At 42.8% G+C, this 23,161-nt stretch overlaps 2 protein-coding genes, 1 long non-coding RNA gene and 2 other non-coding genes across 5 annotated transcripts; 1 reads left to right on the forward strand and 4 right to left on the reverse strand.

Moving 5' to 3' along the window:
- The first annotated feature begins 2,829 nt into the window (after window positions 1-2,829).
- chtf18 (CTF18, chromosome transmission fidelity factor 18 homolog (S. cerevisiae)) lies at window positions 2,830-16,697 on the forward strand. Its single transcript, XM_063475937.1, has 22 exons — window positions 2,830-3,018; window positions 5,129-5,218; window positions 5,296-5,446; window positions 6,065-6,254; window positions 6,381-6,473; window positions 7,229-7,281; window positions 8,328-8,469; window positions 8,572-8,796; window positions 8,884-8,981; window positions 9,096-9,219; window positions 9,302-9,438; window positions 9,557-9,650; window positions 9,729-9,827; window positions 9,917-10,047; window positions 10,653-10,767; window positions 11,147-11,371; window positions 11,492-11,641; window positions 11,925-12,055; window positions 13,480-13,624; window positions 13,711-13,806; window positions 14,909-14,978; window positions 16,565-16,697. Exons 1-22 carry the CDS (start codon window positions 2,931-2,933, stop codon window positions 16,684-16,686), a joined length of 2,769 nt encoding a protein of 922 aa, XP_063332007.1. The 5' UTR covers window positions 2,830-2,930; the 3' UTR covers window positions 16,687-16,697.
- A 99-nt stretch (window positions 16,698-16,796) lies between these two features.
- Window positions 16,797-19,515, reverse strand: gng13a (guanine nucleotide binding protein (G protein), gamma 13a). The gene is made up of 3 exons (XM_063475936.2): window positions 19,207-19,515; window positions 17,306-17,410; window positions 16,797-17,197 (listed from the first exon to the last, which is right to left on the reverse strand). Exons 2-3 carry the CDS (start codon window positions 17,401-17,403, stop codon window positions 17,092-17,094), a joined length of 204 nt encoding a protein of 67 aa, XP_063332006.1. The 5' UTR covers window positions 17,404-17,410; window positions 19,207-19,515; the 3' UTR covers window positions 16,797-17,091.
- Window positions 19,516-20,176: 661 nt separating this feature from the next.
- Window positions 20,177-22,963, reverse strand: LOC134628494 (uncharacterized). The gene is made up of 5 exons (XR_010093990.1): window positions 22,800-22,963; window positions 20,986-21,123; window positions 20,688-20,768; window positions 20,442-20,481; window positions 20,177-20,299 (listed from the first exon to the last, which is right to left on the reverse strand). It is a non-coding gene; the product is annotated as an uncharacterized LOC134628494 (long non-coding RNA).
- On the reverse strand, window positions 20,562-20,650 carry LOC134630111 (small nucleolar RNA SNORD60). Its single transcript, XR_010094177.1, has one exon. It is a non-coding gene; the product is annotated as a small nucleolar RNA SNORD60 (small nucleolar RNA).
- LOC134630112 (small nucleolar RNA SNORD60) lies at window positions 20,848-20,936 on the reverse strand. The gene has a single exon (XR_010094178.1). It is a non-coding gene; the product is annotated as a small nucleolar RNA SNORD60 (small nucleolar RNA).
- Window positions 22,964-23,161: the final 198 nt, after the last annotated feature.

Consider the following 23,161-nt stretch of genomic DNA (forward strand, 5'->3'; position numbering starts at 1 on the left):
CTCATTCACACAAACATTTTTTAATGTGTGTAAAATTTGTATTTTCCTTTTTACATAAATTATTTTGAGTATGAGATCTTAACAAATGGATAAAATGAAGAATAAAAAAGGATTTGCCTCATTGTGCAGGTCATGAGATTGTAAAAATGTATTTAGGCTTAAATTTTAAGTGGCACCAGTTTAGCTAACAGTGTGAGCAGGAAACCATATGTCACTAAAGGCTGAATGCAGCGGCCCGGATTTGACTTTGACCTGCAGTCCTCTGCTGCATGTCCTCGCCATTCTGTCTCTTCCTGTCTGCTCTCTACTGTGCTGCCATTTATTTATTTATACTGGGTACATAAATGCAGACATCGGGTGGTTATAGCTCAGGAGGTAGAGCAGGTCGAGTCTGCACGCCAAATATCCGGGGGCAAGATGCTGAAATAGGTCATCACACATGAGAATATGAACGTGTAAGAAACCCTTAGGTAGACAACAAAGTGCTTGTACGAACCAGGAAAGTTGTATAAAGTGCTTTGATTGCTCTGTTAGACTTTTCAGGTAGAGTATAAAAGCACTATATGAGAATCATTTGCCATTCATATCTGAACAGTAGCACATATTTTATAATCTTGCCTCTGTACACCACCACAGTGGATTTTAGATTAGTCAATCGAGATGTGCCTGAAGTCTAGGAATTACAGGCGTTTTTAATTCACAGTCCCCCATTTTCAGAGGCTGAAACTTAATGGGACAATTGACTGAGAAACAGCATAATGGCTAAGTGAAATCTGCTCTTTTGCTATTTCATGATACATTAAGCATCTTGAAAGAGTTGATACAAAAAGCAGAACTTGCATTTGGTAGCTGTTTACTGGAATTCTTGATGTGAGGTCCAGAGAGACGTTGATGCAAGTGAAGCAGGCCATCGTTAGGTTTAAAATCCAAAATGAACCAAAAGAAAAAGAGATGACAAAAACTTTACAAGTGACCAAATCAACTATCTGGTTCATTTTTTAAAAAGAAGGAATGCAGCGGTCAGCTCTGCAGCACCAAGAACGCCCGAAAGACCACAGAAGACAACTAAATTATGATGAATGATGTGGAAAGACAAAGAGTGTGTGAAATAAAATAGATCTGGAGGTATGATAAGTGGCCATAAATTATGAGTCATATAAATAGAGAATACTTCTCAGTTATTAAACAGAAAACTGAATGCTGAGAAAACCACAAATGAGCAGCAGCTTAAGGCGGCTGCAGTAAAGGACTGCAGAGCATTTCAGTGGAGGAAACAGTTTATGGTGAGACTTCAGGCATCCAAGAATGAAAAACAATCAAATTATCAGTCAAATTGTGTTAGACTGTACAACTTCGATTCACTACATAAACTCTACTGAGGTGGTTTAGAGAAAAGATGTTTAATTTTCAAAAATCATATGGACCTGACTGCAGTTTTTAAAAGCTCTATTTTTTCTCAAATACATGTATTTTTCAATTTTAGTGTTTATTTTTCTCTACCTTTGTTTCATCAGTCATCATCCGTTTGGATATTTCATCCATATAAAGCCAGCGCTGTATGAGGAGTTCTGACCTTTACTGTTTCACACACTTGTTTGAAGCTATGTTTTCTGACATGTTTGCTTTTGCTGGCCTCACAGTGAAAAAGCGTACCTTTTCTCTGAGCACACCTGTACATTTTTCATTGGTGACAGCATGAAAGGATGGAGAAGTCCAAGGGTGGGTGTCAGGGAGAGTTTATCGGTCTTGCTTTTGTGCTCCCTGATGTGAAATTAACTCAGTGCCACACACAAGCCGCTGGCCGGTGTTTGTCCGCTATAAGGAGCAGATGGCGATGATGGAGACGGCCTGACGTCACGCACACCATCATCATTAATCTCTCTCTCACACAGAGCCACACAAAACCCCACTCTCACACTCGCAAAACACACAGCAACAGGTAACAGAAAGTCCGCCAGTCACGTTTTAAGAAAATATCACTTAATTAAGTTTCCACTCGATGTAAATTTGTTTGCAGTTTGTTTCAAGCTTTTGGTGGTAAAAAAGCAGCAAACTGAGAAAACGTATAGAAAAAAATATATAAGAAGATATCAGAAGGTCTATAATTTGTAATATTCACATATGTGGATGTTATAACTTGTGTTTCATGAGTTTTAACGGTACAGTGCATTGTTTACAGTGCATTGGCTGCACAATAAGATCATTGCAGGGAAATATGACCTTATGAAAATAAAAAATAAGTTATTAATATACAATATTACCATGTGCAACATCATATGTGGTATTGGTAAAAGCGGTAAGAATAACTGGTGTGCATAGAGGTCTGTGTCAACAACATTAATAATATAGTAAGAAATAAAAATAATCTTTTCTAGGGCTGGGAGATAGACTTTGATGACAGCACTAGTGCATTTTATTGGAATATTTGCAAGTTTGACGGCACTTTAACTAAATATGTGCAGAGTTAGTTGATGTTATCTCAAGAGAAAACTTTATGAGACGCAAATTACAATGTCAAAGAAGCAACTTCAAAATGAACACGTCCGAGCTAGGTCACTAAAGAGAAGTGACAGCGCCACCCTCTGGTCAAACAAGCAGAAATAAAGTTTGTCTATTTGAAACTGAAACGATTCTGCTTTAAGGGAGACAGCTTGGCACACATTTAGTCGCACTGTTAGAGGGAAATGCCTGCATTTTTTTATTCAGATCATTTAGCCAAGTAGTGCATGACGGGAAATAGGAAAGAACTGCGATAGCCAATCAGGAGTGAGGGCAACGGAGTTACCCGGATGTAATACTTCACAACAAAAAATTTGCCGGGAACTCGACTGTGCCAAAGCTGCTGTCGAAGCTGAGAAAGAAGTTATCGGGGGAAATATTTTTCCTGATTATTTAGCCGCCGTGTCTCGGGTTTTATCGGACCAGGCAAAATGGACGAATATGATGAACTGTTCGAGGTACAGGACGACTTCGAGGAGCAGTTTGCCGACGAGCTGGAGGTGCTGGCTGAGATGGAGGGTGAGTCCAAAACACTCAAATTACCAAAGGGTAGCTAGCCTGTGATTCAACTGTTAAATCACCGAGCTGCTTCTCGGAAAACGTCGTAGAAAAGTGGAGTTTTTGTGTAGGAGTAGACTTAATTCAGGGCTGCTTTGCTTTTGAACAGCACGGCTTTTGAGGTGCGTTTAAATGGCTTTCAGGATCTTTGGGAAAGCTGTGTCAGTGTGTTCGGATAGAGCAAAACCCAACAAAAACAGACTCCGGGTAGAATAAAAAGAAATAGAAGTGCATACATTCAAGCTACAAGCTAATAGCACAAGATAAAGAAAAATAATAAATATAATGAAAATAGAGTTTGAGATATCTGTACAGGTGCAATATAAAGTAGAGTTTGCAAATAAGATTTAGAGGCAGTGATTATACACTCATCCGTATATGTAAATATGTGAACGCACACATCTAGATATGTGTAGCTATGACTTTATAAAAGTAAAAAAATAGGTTATTAATATACAGTATATGTGTAGATATGTGAACACACATATCTAACCAGCTAGTCACATCGCAGCAATTGAATGCATTTAGGCATGTAAACACGGTCATGTATTTCAGAAACTGCTGATCTACTGGGGATTTGATGTGCTACTTCACTTCTGTGACTTCACTTCTGTGAACTAATAATGGGAAAATGAGGCTGCACTTCACATGGGCTCACCAAAACTGGAGAGTAGAAGACTGGAAAAATGTTCTCTGCTGTGACTTCTGTTGCTGTGTTCAAATTATAGGGCCAGAATTTACTCATAAACATAGACAAACATAGATCCATCCATGATTACGGTTGGTGAATGTGAAATGTAGTGTGGCATACTTCTGAGTATAACTTAAACACCACAGAAAATCTGAGTGTTGTTGCTGACCATGTCCATCCCTTTATGACTATAGTATGCACATCATCTGATGTCTGCTCCTGGCAAGATAACACAACTTACCACAAAGCACAGATGCTCTCAAACTGGTTTCTTGAACATGACAGCAAGTTCTCTGCATTCGAATGGCCTCTCTGCAATCCAATAGCTTGTGCATTTTGGTCATTTCAACCAGACCAGTGACTCCCCAGCGCAGCCTTGGCCTTCCCAGTCAGCCTATTCAGTTTCTTGGTGTCACAGTTTCAGATGCTCCTACACCAGCAGATAACTGCAAAGGAAACCGGACTAGCAACACCAGATAAATCAAGTGAAGTTAACGTTATCATCATCCAGCAAAACTAATTCGGACCCCTCTGACACCTCACTGATGGTGCTGTTCTGTTCAGGACTATAGATCCAAGCAAATGCTGACTTTTGTCTCTATTTGGTTTATTATTCCCTCAAAGAGGCTGTGAACTCCATGATTATACATACTATGTGGTATTTGAATAAGACTTATAACTAAATTCTTTGTTTAGTCCTTTGTCTATTCTGATGAAACAGGCTCCACACATCAGAAATTGTTTGTAATCTGCTCCATTATTATCCCTAATAATTCCCCATATTAATGAGAAGAGTTTAAAGTAATCATTTACCACACAGTGGTACAGTTGTTTGTGATTCTGATATCATTAATTCATACTTATTTATAGCTATATACAATACCTAACCCTTTGTCAAACTGTATTATTTGTATGTATTGTTACATTTATAAACCAGAGTAGAATATAAAATAAATTCTGAAATGCGATAACACGAGAACTGGTCGACAAAGTCCAAAGACATGCAGTTTGGTTCATTTTAAATTGTACATGTGAGTGCTCTCTGTCTCCAACCCCCGTGACCCAATAAGGATGGACTGCTCAGCTGGCTGGTTGTGGCATTAAAAACATGCTGGGAACAGGGAAGTTGCAGAGCGCCCTCTGAGGACAGACTTTGCAACTTCAACAACTATAACATGGTTGAAGGGTGTTTCTCCCACTTCTTCATCCTCTTCATTTGTCAGCTGATCAGCAAACAGCCATACTGGTCTGATAGCAAATCGGTCAGGCTCAGGAGGATGGTGGTGATAAAGTTAAGATAGATAAAGTTAGGGTTAAGTCTCCAGGAAATTTCATCTGAAGTAATTAATGTATGATTTTATGTGTGCTTTAACATCGTAGAGGAAACTTGCAAGCCGGGGAAACGCCACAGTCAGGGTCCAGGAGACGACATCTCGGATATAGAGCACCTGCTGGACGATCAGCCCATCAGTGAGTTCACCCTCAGGGTGCACCTGTGTTTTACACCTGTCTAATTTGCAGCTTTAATCTAAGCCTGCCTCTCTCAGCTCCAAAGGCAAAGCGACAGAAGCAGGACACCGGTGTGGTCAAGCGACTGTTCAACGCATCACAAGTTCAAGAGAGCAAAGTCCCTTCACTGAGTGATGACATCACACCGCCATCCTCTCCAGAGCACTATGAGCCCTCTCACGCCATCAGGTAGGTTTTTTTTTTTTTAATGATTTGTTTAGCATCATTGAATTTATTGACCTGTTTTACTCTTTCAGAGACACCTTCAATGTGTTTTATTTATTTATGTTTTATTTTTACCTTGATTTTTACTTATTGAGCTCATTTGCTTTGTTATATTGTGGCGATTTTATTGAACTATTGTATTTTTTGAGATCAATAATGGACATATATTATATTAACATTCATCTGCATCTCTTTCAATTGATACCAGAGCAAAGAGATCTTCCTAAAAATCCCAAACATTTCTAGCAGAAATAAATTTTAATGCAGAAACTCACACACAAGAAAGATGCACTTAAAAACAATACATGACAGTCATTTGAAACAAAGTGGCGAGTATTGCTGGAGGCACAGCGGCGCACAGGTGCCTGAGGAGCAGATGTAGCTGGTGCTGAATGCAGTCATCTTTTTTCCATCATATTTAAGCAGTTTCTGTTTTTGTCCTTGATGGGATTGTTGTACGTGGAGATGGGCATAACAATAACCTGCACGATACAGTTGTTATTTTAAAATCATAATTGTACAAAAACGTGATTTCTGCCTTTAATATAAATCTGAGACATCTGAACATGTTTTTTGTTCTAGCTCTACCCCTGCTGTGCTGGATATCAGCGGCTTTGCTGAGATTCCACTGACTCCACAGCGACCTCCCACAGCGGCGTCGGCATCCCTGCGTGTGCTGAAGCGACCTCCTTTAGAGGGAGACTACATCAGCGTGACGGACTCGTCTGGGAATCGGGTCTACCTCCGACAGAAAGAGAACGCAGAGACAAAGGTTAAACGCCCCCCAGTTATTTATCCGTGAGGCTGAATGTCGCACAGGCAGCATGTGCAGCAGCTGCAGCTTCCAGAGTTTGGTTAATATTTCTATTTCTCTCTACATTTCCATGTGTCTCTTCAGACAGCAGACTCCAGAATAGTACCAAACTCCCAGGGTGGACTGGGGCTGCTGGCAGTGCCGATAGGACTGCTGAGAGAGCAAGAAGCAGACAGGGTGAGTGACTCATCACCTTCCCTGCACCCAGTGTTAAAAAATGCTTCTACCGAGAATACTTTTTATCCACAAAAATTGTGTTCATTTAAAAAATGTGGATTTATATTGAAATCTATTAATAGAATTAATATTGACCTCAAAGATGACCTTAGATGTGCTTAAAGTATAAACTTAAAAGCAAATTAAGAAATCTCATCATCAAGCTACTTACAGAGACCATGAAGTCCCGACCCTAACTCTGATTGGCTAGTGTTCTGTGTTAATCTAATGGCTAAATGCTAATAAGAAGATGAAGAAACTCAAGAAATAATCTTCACATATTCAGTTGTCGCAGCATCAGTTTTCCTCAAAGCTCAAAGAAGCACGAATGAAGAACACAAAGCGTAGCTTCAGTGGACAGTTTTCATGCTTTTTAACGCTCTGCTTCACTTTATCATCGTTAACTTTTTTATTCTGCACAACAGGGGCTAAGTTGAAGGACTGGGAGATATAGAAGAGCAGCTTACTTAGCAGTTTTTCTACATGTACAGCTCTCATAGCTACAGTATTAATAGTGGGACTTTTCATCTGCTCGTCTCATTTTGGAAGATCTAAGAATAAGAGCATTTAGATTTCCAGTGTGACAAAAGCCTATAAATATAATTCATTTGAAAATGTGTGATATAATGTAGGCGCTGTAGCCCTTACATTAATAGCAGCACATACAATTATTGTAAAGTCACATCAATGTCTTGTGTTCCTTTGAAATCTTGCAGCGCCACCAACAGGTTGTGGAGGAATCGCAGCGTCTTACAGAGCTGTTAGCCAGGTAACTCATTTCCTGTTTCACTCACAGACATCAACACACTCATGTGGGGCTCAAAAGAGGACACAGACTGGGTTGGTTGTAAAATAACAAAAACAGAAAACGGCACAACAGCTGAGACTGATAAGATGGCGTGAGTGGTGGAGTGGTTAGCGGTGTCGCCTCACAGCAAGTTCTTGGTTTGCATCCCAGCTGGTGTATGTCCCTGAGTGGGTTTCCTCAGCCTTTCTCCCACAGTCCAAACACAAGCACGTTATGTAGTTTGTGATTCTATATGGGTCGTGTGATATGTGGTTGAAGTGCACAGAATAAGTGCTGTGTCATCCATCCATCCATTATCTGCCGCTTATCCGGGGCACGGGAGTATCAGTCTCAGAGGGGAAAATTAGACCTCCCTCTCCCCAGCCACCTCTTCCATCTCGCCTGGGCGGAAACCAAGAGACATAATTTCTCCACCCTGTCCTGGCTCTGGCCTGAGGTCTTCTCTCAGTCTGATATACCCAAACCACATCAACTGGCTCCTTTTGATGCGGAGGAGTAACCCCTCTGCTTTGACCTGTACAACTGAACTCCTCACCCCATCTCTAAGAGAGCATCTAGCCACCTGTTGGAAGAAGCTCATTTCCCCCTCTAATATCCACAATCTCATTCTTTTGGTCACTACCCAAAGTCTGTAGGTGAGGGCAGCAACAGAGAGCGACCACTAAATCACCAGCTTTCTGACGTGGAGGTGCTGATTTTCACCCCGGCCGCTTCACACTCATTTTCAAACCACCCTAGTGCAAGCTGGAGGTCACCACCTGATGAAGCCAAGAGAACCACGTCATTTTCGACGGGCAGGGACTATCAAAACAGAAAATTCAGAAAAGCAGGGGAAAAAGTAAAGCAGATGGTTTTTTCAGGAAACTGGAAAAATGTACAAAACACAAACTGACACTAGGAAAAGCTCAGGACACTGAAGACTATGACACAGTGAGACACATCAAGACTGAGATTACATACACGAGCAGGAGTTTTAACTGTGTTTTTGTGTTTATGTCACATTCCAGCAGTGTAAACGACGCGTTAGTCGAGTCTGAAAACACAGAAGATGAAGAAAATGAGGATCCAGAGGACACAGAGGGCCGAGCATCCCGGCTGTGGGTGGACAGATTTTCACCGCGTCACTACACAGAGCTGCTCAGCGACGATGTAAGTGATGTGCAGTGTTTCTGTGTGACTTTAGAATAAGCTTTCCTCCTTAAAGTCTTTGTGAAGGTGGCTCGTTGATGTGGCGCGTCTTGTGTCGTTCAGTTCACCAACCGCTGTCTGCTCAAGTGGCTGAAGCTGTGGGACACCGTAGTGTTTGGAAGAGAGAGGAAGTCCCGCCCTGCCCGATCCGACAGACAGGCTGCCAATCAGAACGCATTTAAACCCAATCAAGGAAATCAGAATCAAAATCGCTTCAAGAGCAAGATTGAGGTGACCGAGGAGCTGCTGGAGGCCGAACTGGACCAGTACAAACGACCCAAATTTAAGGTCTAAAAGCTGCACATCTGTCACATCTGTTTGCATTTGATTACCTGGCTTTTATACACGGTGTGATTTATTTTGGCCTCTCTCCAGGTGGCGTTGCTATCCGGTCCTCCAGGTTTGGGGAAGACCACCCTGGCTCATGTAATTGCAAAGCATGCTGGGTACAACGTGGTTGAAATCAATGCCAGGTTAGGCACAATAATAATAAGTGAGCAGATAGTGGCAGTAAATCATGGAGATGGCAGGTTTACTGTCATCCTCCTTCTTCACAACCTCACTTGGCGTTGTTGATGTTTGTGCAGTGACGATCGCAGCGCCGAGGTGTTCCAGAAACGCATCGACACAGCGACACAGATGAAGTCCGTTTTGGGAGCCAACGAGAGGCCGAACTGCCTCATTATTGATGAGATTGACGGAGCACCTGCGGTACACTCCTGCTTTAAATTGGTAAAGAGCAGCTAAATGACTGCAGCCTGCTTAATGCTTTGCCCTCTGATGTGCTCTGCAGGCCGCCATCAACATACTGCTGGCAGTTCTGAACAGGAAAGATGGACATGGGGGAGAGGCTGGCGTGGAGACGGCGAAGAAGAAGAAGAAGAGGGAGTCCATCCTACTGCGACCAATCATCTGCATCTGTAACGACCTGTAAGAGAACCTGTGGCATTAACAGCAGAGTGGGAACTGTGAATACCTGTTATCTGTTAATTGTTTTTACTTTATTTTTACTTCTTTATTGTTTTAAATTCATCTGTTTCTTTTTAAGTTATGTCCCAGCTCTCCGGCCTCTCAGGCAGCAGGCTTTCCTCCTGGCTTTCCCACAGACTCAGCCTTCCCGCCTGGCACAGAGACTGGCAGAGGTCAGCATAGTCACAGATGCACGCACACATCTCGACACGCGCTGCTGATCCTTGTTTAAACGAAATCGCTGTTTGCAGATCTCACTCCGCCAGGGGCTGAAGGCAGACACGGGCACCCTGATGTCACTGTGCGAGAAGACCGACAACGACATCCGGTCCTGCATCAACACGCTGCAGGTGGGTGGCGCGGCTGAGAAGGAAAGCCCGCCAGATGCACAGCCAGTGTGAAGAATTCGGTGTAAACATGTGTTTGTGCTTCTGTCCAGTTCCTTCATAGTCGTGGCGTCAAGCAGCTGGACAGCAAGACGATTCAGAGCGTCTCTGTGGGGCAGAAGGACCAGAACAAAGGCTTGTTCCATCTGTGGCAGGAAATCTTCCAGTTACCACGTACAAAACGGTACGGCGAGTTCCCCGAGACAGGTCAGCAGTCTGTCACAGGGCTAACACAGAGAGAGAGACGACAATTCACACCTATGGGTGTGAAAATTATGCAAATATCACTAAATAAATAGATAAACCTTGAAGATAATCATAGCGCATATGAACTGAGCTTAGTATTAAAATGTCTTTTAAAGTCTTCAGTTGAAGCAGGTGAAAGTCGCAGGAAGCCTTGAAACGAGTCACTGTCTTTTCTTTTCCCTCCCTGAGCCTGATTCTGCCAGAGGTTTCTTCCTGCTAAAAGGGAGTTTTTCCTTCCCACTCTTGCCAAGTGCTTACTCACAGGCAGTCATTTGATTGCAGGGTCTCTACCTTACAATATAAAGCACCTTGAGGTGGCTGGTGTTATATAAATAAAACTGAATTGCCTAAAAAACAAGCGACCGCCAGACCATCGTAAACAGTCATAAGATAATGTTAAATCTTTGGCACAAATAAAAGGTACAGCAGGTGTATGAAGTGTGTAGAGGACAATATGTGGCAAATTACTGATAAATGATCTAAAACCTGACTTCTTCTGACCTAGCTGAGTATTCACAAAACCTTCTTATTCATTATTTTCAGGAAACGTGTCGGTGAGGGGTTTGAGGACGGACCGGGTTCAGGAAGTGGAGCTCACAGGTTCCAGCACATCTTGCATCTGGCTTCGTCTAGTGGAGAATATGAAAAGGTTTCTCAGGTAATACAGGAAACTCTATGGGACCTGCTCTGCTCATTTCAAGTTGCTTGTTATCTTATATCGGGCCCTCACGCCGCTCCTCAGCTCATCGATTGTCTGAAACGAGCTTCTTTAACTCTTGCACCTTTAAGCTGACTCTCTTCTGATTGGTTGCTTGCCATAAACAGAAGGTTTGAAAAGCAGGTGGGTGGGGCTTCTGAGTTTTTGGCTCACAGGGATTTCTTTACTCACGCTGACCTCAATGTTTGAAACTTTAACCCTGCTTAATATGAGCAGCCAACATTGTTACAGTACAGAAAAGCTGAGGAGGAGCACTGACTCATGTGGAAGTTTCCAGAATATAAAGTAGTTCATGGTTCGCTACATCTCTTTTCCTCAGGGTCTGTATGATAATTATCTGTCCATGCGTGTGAGGGACCCAAACCTCCAGAGCGTGTGCGAGGCGCTGGATTGGCTGGCCTTCTCAGACAAGCTGAGCCACGTGATTCTGCACGGGCAGAACTTCTCTCTGATGAAATACCTGCCCTTCCTTTCCATCACATTTCACTTCCTGTTTGCCCACACGAACGTGCCCCGCATCAGCTATCCCCACACCCAGCACGAGGTACGACTCTCCTACACACACTTGTGCAGCAGTGCGAAGGAAAAGTGATAAAAGGAGTAGAACACGTTTTTTTTTTTTTAAGGCATCATTGCTGATCAGTCACTATTGTGTCCCGTCCAGGCCTCCTCCCGGCTCCTCAGCTGCAAGAACGCTCTGTCCACCATGTTGGCCGACACCCCAGCAAGCATCAGAGCGAGGATCAGTCAGCTTAGCCTGACCCTTGATATCCTCACCTTGCTTCTCGACATCATCTGTCCCAAACTACGGCCCGTATGTAAAAGCTTACATTGTAACCTTGGTACATGCCTGTATGTTCAGCCCAAACTCCAAAACTGTGCAAAATGTGCAGAATGCAATGATGATGATGCCTTTTTTTCAACAAATCTATGGTTTTATGATGCAGATCTTATAAACCTAAATTTTGCACATCAAACATTAAATTTGACAAAAATCATTGTAAATGTAGGACCTGAAATGCCAGGTTTTAGCATCTGTGTCTGCTTAGATAGATGTGGGTGGGTCATGATATCAAAGTTTTTTATTCTTCTTTCAGGTGAATCCACAGCTGTTCAGCAGCAGAGAGAAGGAGCAGATGCGTGAGCTGATCGACACCATGCTGGCATACAATCTCTCTTACAGGCAGGACCGCACTCCAGAGGGACAGTACACCTACGTGCTGGAGCCGTGAGTACATGCACACGTGCGCACACCTGGCTGGACTCCACTGTACACTGGACTCATGCAGAGCTGATGTGTGTTTGAGGGGTGTTGAAGGTCACTGCTCTTGTCCACACTGTGGTTCTCTGCATGGAGGCTTAAGAGATTAATCCCCTTAACACCTGGTGGGCGTGTGTGTGTGTGATGGTCGTGGTTGAAGCAGGGTAGCAAGCAGTAAAGCCTCACCGTTGGATGCAGGTGAATGGAGGAGAGGATGGAAGGAGGGGCGGGTTTAAGTTAGATAGGTTAGTAGGCAGTAAGTGACGAGATGGCCTTTTGAAAGGTCGAGGAATGAAAGGATAAAAGAAGAAAAAGAGCATTTTTAACTTGGGAGACTTTTACTTAATGTTCACCCTCATTTTCGTGATTCTGAGGATGCCGGCGCCTGCTGCAGTTAGAATGGGATAACCAGCTTGTTACCTCAGCCATGCCAGCCCGTGTGGAGGAGCAGCGCGACGCCCAGGACGGCTCCTTTCTGCAGGCTCGCTGTGACGAAGTGCTGGTCACCAACGACTGGTGCCTGCCTCTAGTGCTGGCTCTGCTGCTGCTGCTGCTGATCTACACCTTTCTGTACCTGCCCTCTCAAGCGCACCACAACTCCACTCTCTGATATCTCACGCATAAAAGGCACAGAGTACAGCCGTGGATCTAAACATTTAACATCACAAACAGCGGATGCGCTCAGGCAGGACAAGATTATTTGATTGCACTGCTCTCTTTTTGGCCGCAGTTGGTGATTGGTCATGTCGGACGCTGTGAGCAGGAGGAGATGTGCAGGGAAGAAGAGTGGGAAAGATGAGGAGAGGTCATTTAAAATAAACCCTAGAACTGATTTCATGCAGAAGACTGTGTGTCCTTATAAATCCCTAATATGTCCTAATACGGTTAAAATGAATTTAAAAGTAACCTGCAGCTAGATTTTAGTAATATGAAGTTTAACCAGTGTTGTTCATTTTTATTGTTCGTTACAGAACTGTTGTTGAATTGTATGGATTCAGATGTTAAAGATGATATCTGCAGATGTAGATGCTAATGATAACACGGTTGACATAACGCTATTCCACAATAAATAGCCGACTGAACCGTGTGACTGCTTTTATTGTATTTATTGGTCCACGGGGCTGTGAGCGAGAGTGTTTGTGTGTGTGTGTGGATTGAGTTAGAGATCAGCAGTAAGAGGATTAAAGTTTTAGAGAATGAGAGATTCTGGGTTTTATTCTGGGGGAAAAAAAACCAAAACAACAACCACGGCACCAGAAGTGGAAGCTTTTTGTTATTGTTCGTCATCTAACAGGGTTCAGCCGAGTGTCAGTTGCATCACAAGTGCATTTGTGTTTACTACGTGTAAACAGCAAGCGTCTCGTTTGTTTGTGTTTACTGCGGGTTTGCAGGCGCGTCGAGGAGGTGGTGAGGTTTCCAGGCCTGCCTCCGCGCCGCCAGCTGACGTACCAGGCCAAACAAACCATCAGCAGAGAGATGGAGCAGGAGAAGATGAGGAGGGCCGAGCAACTGATGCTGCTGCGAAACCCAGCACCGGTGAGACTCCGGGACACGTAGCACCCGGCCCCGGGCGTGCTAATTAACGTGACGTGTTTGTAATGCGCCGTGTCTGTGTAACGCAGAAAGAGGAGGACAAAAAGAGCGCCGGTCCTAAAGCAAGCAGGAACCACCAGCAGAGGCTGGAGAACATCGTCAAGCAGACCACAGTGGAGAGCAGGGTGAGGCGCACAAACACTTTGACACGCTGTTAGCTGCTGGAAAATCACTGCTGCTCTGGACCAACACTGCTTGATAATATGGTCGGATTTGTAGTTGTTATTTTTGGCCTGAAAGCAGAAAAAACACTTTTTTTTTCTTTTATTTAAATAATTTATTTGTTATTTTTTAACTTGAAAGTGCCCCCTCTTAAACTCTGATACAGTTCATGGGGGTGGGAGTGTATACCAGGTGACAATGGAGGGGAGGAGAATCACTACCGTAGGAGAAAGCTTTATAAACCACATACAGGCTTTGTTTATTTGTTCAAAACTGATCTTAAATTTTCTCTAATTTCTGATTGCCCCACATTAGCTGCACAACATGTTTGCCTATTGTTTTGGTGATGTTGTCATAAAAAAATCTGAAATAATCCGCTGGGATTATTCTTTAATTCCTCAGATTAACATTTGGCACACTTTCATGGTGAAACGTTGTCTATTAAGAAGAACAACGTATTTCTGGCTGAAACCAAACGCAATATATTGGCACAAATACCTCATACCAACTGTTAAGCACGGTGGTGGAGGGGTGATGGTTTGGGGCGGTTTTACAACCACAGGAAATGGGCACCTTGTAGTCACTGAGTCATATACAGGCTCCTCAGAATGCCTTCAACCTCAATATTGCTGCTAAAGTTACTGAGTCATGAGGTGTGCTTAGTTTTTCACAGGACTGCACAAAAGAAAAAAAACCACAAAGCTCAAGTTTCCACTGACGGTAACATGTTTACTGTTATAGACTCTACTGTATGTTCAGGGTGTGGTCACTGCGCTCCTCACACATGTGGGTGTTAGTTGGTGCCTGCTGGTGGAGCCAGAGTGGAGCAGCCTGTCTGCACTGAGCCTATAAGAGTTATAATAGTTCCCTCTAGAGGGCAGGAATGAGGCTAATAAGAAGCCACTGGGTCACAGTCCCTGACGGAGAAACTGGGAAATTAGGCTAATGAGAGAGAGAGTGTGTGTGTTCACTGATATTGACCTCGTTATTGAGGACAAAGCGTTTGAAACTTCCTGTTTAACTTCATCCTTCTCATCACTTTGTTGTTGTGTTTGCGTCCTGCAGCCTGAGGTGGATTTCTTTGGTCGAGCTGTTGCCCCTAAACCCCAGAGACCACAGCCGTCCTCAGACACAGGTACCTGACTTCATTTATCTCAAATGTGGAAAACACAGGCTGTTCTGATTTTTTTTAAATACTTAATGCCTCAAAGCACATCAGGTCCACACGCACCAGAGGTAACAACTAATGTGTGTTATGTAACTTTGGTAATTAAGCGTTTTTGTTGCAGTCTGCAGGCAGAGCTGCTGGACTGCCAGCACTGTTACCACTTGCATTTATTGTCATATCTCTCTTAGCCAAATAAACTACTTTGCACAGCGCGATCCTTATATTTGTGCATCATCCAATAGAACAAACATACTTAATCTTTATTTCCTAAAATGTACATTAATAATAATGTCCAGTATTCCTTAAAATCAGTTTACTGCATTTTCCTGAGATGTAGCAGTTGTAGTCCTTGGATGCTAATAAAACTCTTCAGGGTAATTTCTGAGCCTGCTGGTGCTTTTGAGTCAGAGGAGGCAACTGTGACTGCTGTTTGAATACATTAAATCTCCACACCTCCTGCAGTTCTGGAAAAGTGCATCATCGTTAGCTCAGGACCCGTAACATGTCTCTGTGCATGTCTTATTTACCGTATGACCAAAAAGTGCATTTTGCAGATATTGTGTGGAAGTTAAATTGGTGTGATTGTTCCAGATTCTGTGGCAATTAAAAGTGAACCCATTAAAAGCACTAACCCTCCTGAAACCACACCATCAGGGGCATTGATGAGCAGTGTAATCAGGGTGGAAACGCAGACCTGTGGCCATTTGTAGGTCAAAGCAGGATTTATTTACTAAAACAGGCACAGCTCCACATCCTCTGTAATGCTTCCCAGACTTTTATTTTGATTGGATTGGTTTGTGGAGAGGACTGAGAAGCACTAATTTGTATCTGGTGGCGTCAACGTATGCATCAGTACTTTAGATGGGTGCATAGTTGAATTATGCAATAATGTGAAAACAGTGTGAGAGTGAAAGGATGGTATGGATTAAATGATTATCAGTCTGCAGCTTTCATTGTCTTTACAGAGCTTTATGTTGAGCCACAGATATTTACGCCGATGGATCAGATTTTTATTGTACTTGTGGCTTCAGCCTCACTGCTCTCATCGTGTCGTTTTTACACTGCAGCAGGCAGCTGTTTTCACTGGAAGACACCACTGTTAGCAAGTAGTTAGCATTTAGCTCCTCAGGAGAAGGAGGAGACCAAAAGTAGAGCTAATAGAACAAGTTAAAAATAACCTGTAAATGAGCAGTGTTGCTGCCTAAATGCAAATTTTCCACTGGAAGTTGAAGGCTGATGATGTTCATAACTTATTTCCACCTCCTGAAGCCCTCCATCCAAAAAAAAAAAGAATTCACCCTTAGTGTGAAACTGGAGCTAAACTAGTTAAACAGATCAGCATCAGCTCTGTTGTGGGATTTTTTGATGTAAAAGTCATTGGTTTGAGCTGAAATGACAGAAAACTCTTTGGTTTAAGAAATTTGGACTGGAAAATTTATATTAATTGAAGTGTGAACTTTTTAATTCATTGTGAAAAAAGCCACCAGCTTAATCAAATATGAAAATACTTGGACCCGAATGAGTGCATTCAAAGCCTGTTTGTGTCTCCGCAGGTGAGAAGAGAGCAGATCTATCTATGGGGACAGCAGTGGGCAACAGTGACGTGTGGTTCCGGTTTAATGAGGGCATGTCCAACGCTGTCCGACGAAATGTTTACATCAGAGATCTGCTGTAGCGCTCACACACACACACACACACACACACACACACACACGCTACTGTCTCATTCTCAGCTGTACTTGCTGTTGTTGTTGTATCATATGAAAGAATCTTAATCAATGCGTGTTAAATTCAAAACAGTCTTTATTTGGATTGACAGTGTAAAGAGCCAATAAAAAGGTGCTGTTCATCAAAACAAACCTCTAGAAAGCTACTCGGTGCTGCACACTCACACATACGCTAGTCTCCACAGAAAGCATTCAGAGAAAAGCGGTGATAGCACTGATCGTGTGTGTGAGCGAGCATGTGAGTTAGTGCAGTGCGTCATCCTTCAGTTTGTATGCATCCGTGATTGTGTGTGTGTGTGCGTATATATTTTTATATATATATATATATGAGTGTGTATGTGTGTGTGTGACCGCTAGAGGATCACACACTTGCCCTTCTCCACCCAGGGATTGGCTCTCATGAGCTCCGGATTCAAAAATGGATCTTCACAAACACATCCCTCGATCCATTTCACCAGCCTACAAAAAAAGATAAAAGAAAGAGAGAGTCGTACGGTGAGCAACGGGTCACACGCTGTACTGAACAGAGAGGGAACGTGTGTGTGTGTGTGCAGCAGGTGGACTCACTCAGTGACAGTGATGGAAGATTTCTCTCTGTTGATTGCCAGCTGATACTGAAGGCTTTCCACTTCGCGCTTCATCTGTGGGATGTCCCACTCCTCCATGATGCTACTGTTGTGTATACACACAAACACACACACAGATCAGAGACTGAAAAAACACAGCTCTACTACACAGATGATTAAAGCTTGTTTTTGTTTTGCAACTGAGCCAATTTTATAGTGCTAAAAGAAGTAAAAGCAGCCGACTGATCCTGCTCCAGCTCTCTTTTTGAAGCGGGAGTATTTTTGTTGTCGCCTCACCACACCTCACGTAACTTCTGCTCTGAGTCATAATTCACTGCGTGGATAAGCTCTACACAGAGAGAACCAGTGTTGTGTTATTTTCTAATTTTTCAAAATAAAACTCACATTTAAAAAAAAAAAAAAAAAAAACTTTTTGCAAACATTACTCTAACAGGTGTAAATTACGCTTGGGTTGTGGACTATTTTCCGCTGTGGATGAATACGATTTTATTGGCTGTTGACCTTTGACTCCAGCAGGGTGGTTTGTGTGGGATTAGGCAAACTGCAGTGTCCATGTACATAATGGAGGAGCAGGTTTCAGAGAGACTGAGCAGTAAAAGGATCAGAAGTAAAATAAGTAAAAGGGCTTGAGTTAATTAATGAGGTGGGAGGATTGATCCAAATATTGATAGTATCGATACCAACACTGATATTGGTATCAGATTGATACTGGCGCAACAGGATCGATATTTTGTTTCTAACCTCTTAGGTTTTGTTTTGTTTTTTAATGAAAATATACACTTCAAACATGCGCTATGAAAAATGTCTCAACCTTTTTGTGTTGACTGTCGCATCTATTTTATTTATAGCCTAGAGCAAATTTCAGCAACAGTAGCTGACCCAAAGTGCTTTAGAGACGGGCACATTTACATTCCAGGTCTTCAAAATACATAAAAAGCTTAAAGGCGTGTTAGTGTTGTGTTAACGCATTATTGTGTAAAGTTTAAAATCAGTGATTTGGTGATCATTAAAACGTGTGGAGAATTTGGCAAATCTATGATTCAACTCTTAAATTATGCCACACTGCTCTCCCCTACATGAGCTGCCTTTATTGGTTAAAAGTATCGGTAATGGTATCGGCAATACTGGCTCTGTATTTACTTGGTATCAGATCATACCAAAATTTGCAGTATGGGACAGCGCTAGTGGGAAAATATGACGCCACATTAAAATTGTGTTTTTCTCATTTTGTTAGGTTTATCCATTGTATTTGAATCCTATTAACATGTAAAATGTTTAAACTAGAGTAAGACTAAACTGATTCGTTTTGTGGAGACGGAAAGCACAAAGAAAAACAGTTACAGAGCGAATTTCTTAAAAGAAGAGCAGGTCATGAACTGTTTGCCATTTTTCTGTCTCTTGTTCCCAGAAAAACGATCGAGTTACACCATTTAAATGTAAATAATCAGGGTAAAACGCGTTTTGTCTCTTAAGACACCTCAGGATATTTTTTTTAAGAACACGAGACCTGTTTTCTATCTTATTTGTATTACTTGTAAATTGTGCCCTGCCCCACCCTGCCCCAGGCCACATTACAGCAGGAAGACACAGCCAGGGAGTTCAATCATGGAAGCTGTCTCCCTCCTCCTGCTCTTCATCTTTTTAGTGGATCTAAGTAGGTCGGCTGCCGGTGCCAGTTTCCTCCACCAGCATCCATCCTGCTGCGCGTCTCCACCAGCCAACTGGTCCATGAAAAGGCCTTCATCATTTAATTACAGGCGATGCTACAGCCCCACCACTGTCTTCCTCCCATTTTACAGCAGCCTCTCATAAAAGGAGGACATAAATTTACCTCGTCGTGAACGTGTGGTGACAGCGAGTGAATGACAAAGCCGCTCTTACCGTCAGGCCTATCGGGGAGAGGACCGCTGTTCGAGTGCGTGCGCTGCCGGGTGCAGACCGGGCTTCAGCGGCGGCGAGGACCGTTCAGGGCCGGGAGTCGGTGGCGTTTCACCGGTAGAGGAGTACGGAGTCGGTGGGGGGAGGAGGCTGTGTGAGTATATGCGTGTGTGTGTGTCGGCTCTCCGCGGCGTAAAGGCACTCCTCTGCGCTCCTCCCCGGTAAAGCTGGATGCTTGCGGGGGCGGAGAGAAAAAAAAAAAAAAGCACCAGCGCCTGCTTTGACAGTCAAACGAGAGCCGGAGGAGACGCACCTGTATGGAAATCCGAGCACGCAATGAGCCTCAGCGCAGGCAGGGAAAACGCAAATGAGTCGCTCCGAAGGGAAAACACGCAGGGAGGTCATTTTCTATTCATATCACCGGAGGCTATGTCTGTTCCTCCTCCGAGGCCCCCACAGAAAGTACCAGAACAGATTTTTTTTCTTTACTCAGCTCTGGTACAGACCATCAAAAAACACCTGACCTCTAATCGTTTTCCTTCTCTCTATGCTTCCATCGTTTTGACCACTAAACTTATTTTAACCTTCATCACACTGATGGATGCTTCATCTTTTCCCAGGACACTTTGAGATCTGCATGGATTGAACAGCAGATTCTTAATTAGTCACCCTGCTGTACCTCCCAGAGCACAGCTGTGATTTTAAATATCCAGAAGACTGTCTAGTATGACTAGACTGCAGCTGTACCCACTTTGTTCTTTACTCTTGGGGTAGCGCACCTGTGGTATCAATTTCTAAATCCTGTATCGCCTCATTCTTGAATTCACCAACTCCTGTATCCACACTGTCCACCTATGGTGGATGAATTTGGCATAAATCTACATTTTTGGCTTTAATCAGGCATCAGAATTTCAAGTGAATGACATCACCACACAGACCATTCAGAAAACAAGAGTTTAACTTTTATTTGGCAAATTTGAAAAAGTATTTTTAAATAACTTAATAAAACAACATCCTCCTGTCCCATAAAATCATCTTTGTTGGGTATGTCCTGTGAGCAGCTTCCCCATCTGGTGACGACATCTGAATACGACACCTGAAAGACACAAATACACATTCATGTGAGTGACAGGAGGAGAAAAGCAAAACAAGCCATGAGCTGGAAGTTCTCATACACGAGGTGTTGAGTGTTTCTCGTCACTGGCTCCCACATGCATCGCATATAAACAAAGACTTACCGTAAAGAAACTAGATCACCATCTGCCATCCTGAGTCGGGCTGTAAACGAGAGGAGCAGCTCAGTTATTATTCACATAAAGACATTCGTAGCATCACGTGGTATTACAGGATTACTCCAGAAGCCTCAGAGAAAAGCTGGAATCAGGAGCTGAAGTTCAGCTCTCATAGTAGGTGTCAGAAAAGTTTGTTTAGTTTGTCATCACAGGCTGAAAATGTTCGAGTACCAGCATCTTATACAGACTCACCTGATCTCAGACCAGCATGAAAACCCCTTTCTCAGGAACATGTGGCAAAATACAGCCTTCTTCCAGTCACCTTCCTCTCACCTGGAAAACACAGTATTTGTTTTTTTAAAGATGGAGGCAACGTGACATTTTATCATAAAAACATTTATCATAAATAACTGAGCCTCAGAGAAAAGCTAGAATCAGGAGCTGGAGTTCAGCTCTCATAGTAGGTGTCAGAAAAGTTTATTTAGTTTGTCGTCACAGGCTGGAACCGGTTCGTTTGTTAAGTGAAGAAGAAAGAAGAAAAAAGGCTCACCAGCTGTTTTCTTCTTGCTCTGCTTTCATCTCCAGGTGATCACATTGTTCTCCGACTGCATTCAGCCAGCCTTCAGTCTGCTAAACAGCCCTGTGCATTCTCCAGCCTCTGCACTGTCATCCAATCCCACCGTGAAGGCTGAAAAACAATTAGACACAAACACAATGATCTTAATCATGAGCAAAAGGCACTTCATGCGCTTTGGAAATTGATTACTGGAGCCTCAAATGACTTGCAAATCTTGCTTTGTTGTAGTAAAACAGGCTGAAAGGCACATTTGTAAATGCCGCATGGCAGAAGGAGCTTTTTATTTTAACAGAGACAAATCCAAACGCCCCCCAACACCTTTTAACCAACCGCTACGAGTCAGTATTCAACATAATGTGTGGCTTCAGCCTTCAGATATATATAAAACATTCTCCAAAATGTGTGTTTTAGAGCAAAATTCTCTCTTATCTTCACTTAGTGAAATGTACAGTTCTACACTTCCAGATCATTTATACTGATGATACTGGCCTGTCACGATGTACACACCAGCATGCATCCTTGATTCAAAAACAAAATCAACAACACACTGCAGAAGACGATGTGTGTAGTAATTTAGAAATTGTGTCATGAGTTTGTCCAGCAGTGTTGCTCAGACGTTGAGGGTACTCTTAGCACTGTCTGCAACATGTAGCATAAACTGTATATAAAAGAAGGACACAGTCAGTGACACTTTACCTTTATGACACCTCAAGCAAAAGATTTCTGGCATTACCATTATTATTATTATTATTATTAATAATAATAATTTATTTTTAAACCAGACACCCAGACACTCCCAAATTTCCCGTTGTGGGACAATTAAAGGATTCTATTCCATTCTTATTCTTTGTAAAGAGCACATCTGACTGCGAGACTCATGGGCCCATTATACTCGCCCTCATTTGCTAAAGTGTCGTCACATCCACTGTCGCATGCCACACCTTGGCATTGTGCCAGCTGGTTGGCACATCTCAATTTTTTTTAAGCCTCGCATGAGAGCTACCGCCGCTGTGTTGAAAATCTGAGTATGATCGCGTCAACGTTAATAATGACATAAAACCCTTCTCTGCTTCCAGTGTTGATGTCTACACCCATGGTGTAGCAGTGGCAACATTGCAGTGTGTACTCATACCCTTGGTGTTGGTATAAATGCTACAGAGCTGTGGCGAAATCACCATTTGAGCACCACATAACCAATGCAGCAAGTATAAAAGGGCCCTAAGCAGGTCCACTGTAAAGCATATCCTGCTTCATCAGGTTTATTAGCAATGAAACAAACTCTTCAGGAAAATGTTTGCTTCTTTCCTCTGACCTCTGTAATGTCATTTTTGCATAGATGTCTAAAAAGCTGCATACCCTCTGCTGACAATTAGGCAAAAGTGCAGCTCTAAGGCATTTAATAACTTTTCAGGCACAAATGTTATGTCCATCTTTTATATACACATGTATCAGGCTAAACACACAGCTGAACTTTCATAATCAGAAAAAAATGCATTAATTAAATGCTTAATGAGTGAATCAGGGAATCTTTTACTTTGCGCAGAATTGCTTAAAATATTTGTTGCAGAACTGAGCAACAACTGGTTCCACAAAGACATGAAAACCGTGACTCTTAACGTAATTTTAAAGAATAGCTAAATGTATCCTACATTTAACTTAAGTGTTGCTTAATCCAGTGAATGCACTTTAAAAATCGGGGCACAAGTTATACTTTATCGCCACATGGTTGCACGTGCTTGCGATGTAAGTCGCTGTGCACTCCCTCCACGTGCAGACCCAGTACTCACCTGGTTCACTCTTAACCGCCGTCATTTGAAGTATTTAGCGGAGCAGACCAGATCGTTTCGGCCTTTTTTGCTTCCATGTTGTGTGTTTATAGTATAAAGTCTTCAAAGGTCCATCGTCTGCTCGAGCTGAGAGGGAAAAGACCCGCATGCCCGCCTGAAGTCCCTCACATACCCTCTCGGGGTTAAAGCCCCTCCCCCGTGGCCTATCATTTCCGGGCTAACTGTTAGCTGCAGAGCTAGCTTCATTGTTTTTGCTTGGGGGGGGGGTTGTCATTTTTTTGTCCCTGTTTTTGTTTACTGGGTCTTCATTGATATACGGGCATAAGAACAACAAGTTATTGTAAACTGTAAATAGAAACAAA

The sequence above is a fragment of the Pelmatolapia mariae genome, linkage group LG6 (genome assembly GCF_036321145.2).
Source record: "Pelmatolapia mariae isolate MD_Pm_ZW linkage group LG6, Pm_UMD_F_2, whole genome shotgun sequence".
Lineage (NCBI taxonomy): Eukaryota > Metazoa > Chordata > Actinopteri > Cichliformes > Cichlidae > Pelmatolapia > Pelmatolapia mariae.

Bases quoted from the DNA above. Each gene is read 5' to 3' on its own strand.
- chtf18 (XM_063475937.1), top strand. From the start codon at position 2,931: ATGGACGAATATGATGAACTGTTCGAGGTACAGGACGACTTCGAGGAG. The intron at 9,439-9,556 runs GTAAGAGAACCT...TTTCTTTTTAAG, and splicing joins ATCTGCATCTGTAACGACCT to TTATGTCCCAGCTCTCCGGC. The intron at 11,372-11,491 runs GTACGACTCTCC...TGTCCCGTCCAG, and splicing joins ATCCCCACACCCAGCACGAG to GCCTCCTCCCGGCTCCTCAG.
- gng13a (XM_063475936.2), bottom strand. From the start codon at position 17,403: ATGGAGGAGTGGGACATCCCACAGATGAAGCGCGAAGTGGAAAGCCTT. The intron at 17,198-17,305 runs GTGAGTCCACCT...CTTTTTTTGTAG, and splicing joins TCTTCCATCACTGTCACTGA to GCTGGTGAAATGGATCGAGG.